The 6,973-nt window shown below is 48.8% G+C and overlaps 1 protein-coding gene across 1 annotated transcript in view; it reads right to left on the minus strand.

Moving 5' to 3' along the window:
- The window catches only part of CEP104 (centrosomal protein 104), a 40,941-nt gene extending 34,059 nt beyond the window's left edge, over window positions 1–6,882 (minus strand). Inside the window, exons 1-2 of the mRNA XM_012807379.2 lie at window positions 6,819–6,882; window positions 2,888–3,014 (exon numbers count right to left, since the gene is read on the minus strand). Coding sequence (XP_012662833.1) covers window positions 2,888–3,000 — 113 coding nt within the window. The 5' untranslated portion in view covers window positions 3,001–3,014; window positions 6,819–6,882. The remainder of the gene's footprint in view (window positions 1–2,887; window positions 3,015–6,818) is intronic.
- Window positions 6,883–6,973: the final 91 nt, after the last annotated feature.

Here is a 6,973-nt window from a genome sequence, read left to right on the forward strand (position 1 = left end):
AAAAAAAAAAAAAAAAAAAAGATGTACAAACACTACTGTGTGAAAGGTGCCGACGGTATTCAGTGCAGTGACCCAAGCACAGGTTTGCAGGCTGGGAGCAGGAAGCTACGCTTTGTGGCCAGGTGAGTGCGCTCTGTGATGCGCTGGTGCGTGACCAGGAGAGACGAATCCCGTCTGGCACCCCCCACCCTGCTGCCTGCCAAGGCTCTGCTGTCTGGGTGAATCAGGATGAAACGCTGACAACGGGTCAAAGCTGAGTGGCATAGTCTCCTTTGTCTTCTGTGCAAAGGTTGTGTTGGCAGATTTTTTTAGCCTTATGGTTGGGCGCTGATGATAAAAGATTTTGCATCTAATTGCTTTTATATAATGCTGGACTTTAACAGAAAAAGTGTCTTTTAAGTTTCTCTTGAAATGTGTATACCCTTATATAAAAGTGTTCATTATGTTTAGTTTTATTGTTTTCTGGAACATAGAAGTCTTTTCTCTCTGGTGTTGCTTAGGTGTGCAGCAGGCTGTGCTGTGTGGGTCTGTGCAGACACCCTCGGTGGCGTTTCCACGGTGATGAACCCGCCTAATGATGGATGTCTCAGAACCCATCCCTGTCATTAAGTGACACAAGACCGTACGTTTAAAAATCCTTCAGAAAAAAGGCAACTGTGGCTGATCAACAGCTTCTAGATAAGTCAAGCTGCAAATAAAGCGAATGCACAGAGAGGCCAGCATGTGTCTTTTCTTTTCTTTCTTTTTTTTTTTTTTGGCAGGGGCTGGGTTTGAACCTGCCACCTCTGGCATATGGGGCCAGTGCCCTACTCCTTTGAGCCACAGGCACCACCCCATGTGCATATCTATTCTTTTATGACAAATTCAGTTATGGATTTCTTTTTGAATAAACATAATTTCCCAACTAAAAAACTGATGCCCAGAGGCTACAACTGTTGGTGCAAATTTTATGCTCTTTTAGAAGTGTCTTGCTCCGAAGAGTTTGAGGTCTTTGAACTCCAAGGTTGTAAGGATGGCACTGGAGCAGCCTGCGAGCCCTGTAACCCCCTCCTAAGTGCTTCCCGGGAGCTGTGCCTGTCAGTGCCCTGAGGGGACTTTCTGTCCTGTCTGTTCTGCGTGGTGACCTAGGACACACAGACCTTTCTCTTTGGTGTGGTATGTGAAAGCACATTACTGAAGCCAGCACAGGTTATGCCCTTACAGAAACACCCTGTCGACTCAGCGAAGCACATCAGTCCTACTTTTCTAGATGTGACCATGAAGAGCGCCCCGACTGCACAGTTAAGGACCTTGAATCCACACATCACAATGGACAAACCCAGTCAGCACCAGGGACCTCTGCCAAGGGCAATGGATGCTGTAGGTGGGGCTGGAAGTCCCACGGCTCCATCAGCCTGGGGAGAGGCAGGACAAAGCTAGTGGGGTAAGCCTGTGTGGAGAGAGGGGCTGCCGGCTGCCATGTCAGCTTGGGCTTCACCTTGCTGATGCTGCCCACATGGCAGGGGGGTCAGCTGTGTCCAGGGCAGCATGAGGCTCCCACTCCTGCAGTTACCTGCTCTTGTGAGAAAGGCACCACTGCACCCCTGCTCTCCTCAGGTGCCACTCAGTTCATTCAGAACTTGTTTCAGGGAAAGGCAGGGCAAGGGAGTCTTGTTTGTTGGGTGACCTCGAAAACTCCAAAAGGAAAGTATGTTTTAATTTTGAATGTGATTTACATTCAATTTCAGCAACATATCTTCTGAATAAGCAAGACACAGTTACATGAGTGAATTTAAACTGTCACCCCTATTCACATATTCACGAGTTAGGAATAAATTATAACTTCCTCTCAGACTTGAAAACAAGTCCTGAAGAACACTGCTGCTGAGGAGGTGGGGGCAGGGGTGGTGAGTCTGGGTCACGTGACTGAGGGTAGAGGGCAGATGCTGAGTACGGCAGGGAGCCTGGAGCCCTCAGCAGGGAGCTGCGAGTGCTGCTGAAGAATGAAGATGTCTCAGGAAAAGGAACAAGAGGCAAGAAAGACACAAATGTTTCAGGAAAATAATAAAACTAAACACTCGAATAACTAAGATTTTTATAAAGATGGACAGTTTACCAAAAAGAAATCTTAAACTTTTTTTGTTAAGGCTTGGTGTCATATAAAAGCAGTTAAGACCAAGCAAGTGGGTCATGCCAGTAATCTCAGCACTTGGGAGGCCAAGGCAGCAGGATCACCTGAGGCCAGGAATTTCAAGATCAGCCTGCACAATAGAGCAAGACCTTATCTCTACAAAAACTGTTTTAAATATTAGTTGGGAAAATTAATTTGCTGGGTAGGGTGGTGCATGCCTGTGATCCTAGCTACTCTGGAGACTGAGGCAGGAGGATCGTATGAGGCCAGGACTGAGTTGAGGCTGCAGTGAGCTACGATGGGGCCACTGCACTCTAGCCTGGGCAGCATAGTTAGACCCTGTCTCAAAAAAAAAAAAAAAAAAAGGCAGGTAGGTGCAAAATATTTCATTATAGAAGCCCAAGTATAAAACTAAAAAAATTTGCAAACACGACTTTTGAACAGAAAACATGAGAATGAGCGACCCAGCAACGATCAGAGAGACTGATTAGATGATTATGGGGGGGGGGGTCATTTTCTTCCTTATTCTTTTCTATATTTGCACATTTTAAGTGTGGATAAATGTTATATAAGGAAAAAAGGGTCAATGAATCATCTTTTAAAATAAATAGGAAGAAAAAAAAAATCCATCACAGAACAAGATGTCTGAAGACGTCTAACACTGCAGCACAACTGGACACACTTGTGGTCCCGACGTCTGAGTTACAGTAAAATTCAAGGCTTAGAATGAAGGAGCCTGTGTCCTTCAGGGGCCCAATACTGCTGCCCAGCCCTTACCTTGGTGACCTCCACCCACTGACGGTTGGCGCGTGAATCATGAGTTCCCGGGCACTGAAGCCATCTTCGTGTCCCGACGAGCTGACAACTACAAATCCAATCTTGTGGGGCATTCTGCACACTTGGGCTGTTTATGAGAACAGAGAAGATTTCTTTTTTTTTTTTTTGTTTTGACACAGAGCCTCAAGCTATCCCCCTGGGTAGAGTGCCGTGGCATTACAGCTCACAGCAACCTCCAACTCCTGGGCTCAAGCGAGTCACCTGCCTCCGCCTCCCAAGTAGCTGGGACCACAGGCGCCCGCCACAACGCCCGGCTATCTTTTGGTTGCAGCCGTCATTGTTGTTTGGCGGGTCCGGGCTGGGGATTCGAACCCGCCACCTTAGGTGTACGTGGCTAGCGCCTTAGCCAGTTGAGCTATAGGCGCCGAGCCCAGAGAAGATTTCTTTAGAGGGACTTAACAACATAACATTCAGTTTATGCCTTATTGAAGTACACAGTAATTCAAGTATTCAGAATATTTTTTCAACTTTGAAGGAGTCTTAGTTTTTTTTGTTAAACACGTTTTATAGACACTTCTAGTTCTACTTAAGACATCATGACTTTTCCCAAATATTTGTCCAAAAAGTTTGACCAGTGTTGTGGACTGAATTGTGTCCTCTCCAAAGATATGCTGAAGTCGTGCCTGTGGGACCTGTGAACGTGATCTTATTCAAAACCAGGTTCTTTGCAGTTGTTAAATTGAGGGCCTCAGGGTAAGCCAAGGTGACTGGTGTTGGTATAAGATGGGGAGAAGAGACTGACACACAGGCAGGGGAATGCCAGGTGACGACCAAGGCAGAGACTGGAGTGATGCCTCTGCAAGCCCGACTGCTAGAAACCACCAGAAGCTGGGGGAGGCAGGGAGGGATGTGCCCCTAGAGCCTCCAGGGAGAGCACAGCCCTGTGGCCTCCAGAATACTAGATGTTGTTTTAAGCCATCTCATTTGTGATACTTTGTTATGGCAAAGAAGTTTTTTGCTAGTATATGAATACAAACTTGGCTGTATGAGTTAGGAAACTAGTCCAACTGGTATATTAACTAGTTACATAATAACTAGGCAGTTTAACCACTAACATAATAATGATTACTAAAGGAAAATATATGACCAGAAAGAAGAGCAGGGACTATGGATAAATTAAGTACAAAAATGTCCATGTGGAGGTGGGCTGAGTGATGTACATACAGGATATATTTAAATACAGGTTTTTAATGTCAGGATTTTTTAGTGAACCTGACTTTTCTCACAGTCCAATCCCATTATTGGGAGGATGGATGTGGTGCTATCCATCCTCTCCTCATTTGCACACAGCATCTCAGCTTTCCATCAGGGACCCTGCCTTCCCCACCCTAGATGGTGAGGCTGTCCACTCACCCACTCTGTTCCCCTCAGTCATGCTTGTGTCAGGCGCATTTTCTAGGCTTGGTGAGTCCATGGAGTTAGCAGGTTCAGGGTGGGAACAAAGTGACTCTTACACTCAGGAATTTGCTGGGCCTGCTGCTTTCTTCCCATAGGGCTGCTGGTGGCAACAGGGCAGGTGGGAGGTCACACAGCGCACGCCCCTAACCCAGGGAGGCAGCGCCAACCAAGGCAGAGCCATCTTCTGACCTCTTAAGACTATTTTTGAAACTTGGTTTGCTCACACACTCAGGTACTGTTCAGTTACTAAGCCCATCAGATTTATTCTAAGTAAGCAAACATGAGTTAGGGCTAAATCATCTGCAAAAGAGAACTGCTCACTAAAACACAGGATAAAGAAGAATCCTTCAGAAGGTTCTCTGGGATAAGACATACTGTTAATCGAAATTCTCAATAGGAGGTAACATAAAAATGTACCCTCCTAAAACTTGGCTTGCTTTGACATGCTTGATGCACATCATTGAGACTTAAAGAGAAAACTCATCAGTAAGTTAGTGTTGGCTGGCACTTGCCAATGAACAAAACCATTGAAGTTAGAATAACCTAGCCTTTTGTTTTGGATTTATTGAGGCAACATGGAGTGCTTGAAACTCCCTCTTATTTGAGTTTAAATGTGCCATATTTAAGACTTCGGGGACGTCTTTGGGGCTGTGGTCATTTCTTACACAAAGCTCCCTGCAGGACAGCACCACAGGAGAGCAACGCTACGGGCAGCAAGCTCAGGAGCGAGGATGGCCCGCTGCCTGGCGCGCGGCCCCACCTGCATTCCTGGCACTCCAAGCTAGAAACACACAGCCTGCTGCTCTGCTCCTCCCAGGTTCTGAGACCCACTACATCTGGGTCACCTGGGCTCTGAGCCCTAAATTACTTTTCCCTGGCCATGATACCTCCCCAACCCTCCTGCCCCCAGGCAACGACATGCCAAGTCTTGGCAGTTCTACCCTTTTCCCCATCCCATTGTCCTTTCTAGAGTGCTATGGCAGACTCCTGGTGTTCTCCCTGGAGCACTGTCCCTTAGACTCTGCCACAGACATGCCTCAGGCATGGTGCTGGTCATCTCCATCCACGACCCAACTGAAGTCCCTTGAGGGGCTCTCTCTCGGGATTAAAGCGTCAACTCTGCCCTGATCCAATTTCCTTTTCTAACCCTCCCTTTCTGCCTTGCATTCTGAAGTCCACAGATCTAAGTTAACACCCCTCTGCTCAAAATCCCCCGCCATTTGTCATCTTTAAGAACAGGTGCCACTCTCCATCCCACCTTGAAAACTGCCTTTGTCTCAGGCAGCTGGGTTTCAGCCTCTGATCTTAACCAATACACTCTGCTATTCCCCGAAGTCTTAAATATGGGACACTTAAACTCAAATAAGAGGGAGTTTCAACCATGCCATGTTGCCTCAATAAATCCAAAACAAAAGGCTGGCATTTAAGAGCCAGGGAGTGAAAATGCATGGTCAGTACGGGCAATGTTACTACCTCCCTTTTTCAGTCCACCCCCTCCCAGGGATCTTCCACGCTGTACGCTGGGGTCTTCTTTGTGTAAACCCTCAGGCGTTACATGAGACACTCAGGGAGTCACTGAAGGATGCTACTCTAAGGCTCTACAAAAATTACCATTAACAATTTGGGAAGAACCAAAGTTCTGTTGCCTGCCCGGTTGTCTGCGGATCGTCCCCAGCACAGGCAGGTGGGTCCCGAGCTGTCCACTGGCATCCCCTGCAGGGCCAGACTGAATTTCTATCCAAACAGCAATTACACCCCCATCCCCAGGACACTCTTCCTGGCCCCGGCCTGGTAAATGGTAATTAACTAAGAATTAGACTGAAACTCATTTCAGCAACTTCCAAACATTCCGTGACAGCTCTAGGAAACAGAATTTAATTCCAGTTTTCTTGTTAAGGAAACTTAAACGTCCCACAAATAAATAAGGATTTCCGGCCAAGCAGCCTTAAGGATTGAAAGGGCTTCAGAGAACCCCGAAACTAAAGAAGAAAAAGAAAAGCATCAAACTTGAACCTGTACAGGGCCAGGGTAACATTCTTCACTCTTTCGTTCCCGTAGGACACGTTTCAAACTGGTCCCGAATACGAAAAGTGGGGTCAGGAAAATAACGTCAGACGTCAAGCCCAAGAGGCCAACTGGGAGGTGAAACCGCAGAGGCGGGTCTCGGGGAGGCTGTTCGCAGGGACCCGGAGCCGCCGTGGGCAGGGCGGATCCCCCGGCCAGGGCAGGCACTGCGACCCCACCGTCCGCTTCTCGGCATCAGAACCCGGCAAGACCACGCCGGGCCGCAGGCAACAGCGGGCCCGAAGCCTAAAACCCACGCGCCCGGGCTCGTAAGACGCGCCCAGGATTCGGCCCCGGCGACGGGTTAGAGCGGGGCCCGAGCCCCGCGGCGCCGGCGCATCCTCCGCCCGATGACCCTGGCTCCCTTGTCCGTGCTGCGCGAAGCCACCGCCGCCATGAAGAGACCCACCTGTTCAGAACGGGACGATCCCCGGACTGGAACTGCCGGAGCCCCCGCGGCAAAGGGCGGCGGGGCGCGGCGGCCGGACGGCGGCCAGAGCGGGTGCAGCGCCGCCGCGGCCACGGGAAGGCCGGCCGGGAGCTCTCGGCCCGGGGTGGGCGGGC

This window comes from Otolemur garnettii, unplaced genomic scaffold, assembly GCF_000181295.1.
Source record: "Otolemur garnettii isolate 467f Iridium unplaced genomic scaffold, OtoGar3 scaffold00067, whole genome shotgun sequence".
NCBI classification, from domain to species: Eukaryota; Metazoa; Chordata; class Mammalia; order Primates; family Galagidae; genus Otolemur; species Otolemur garnettii.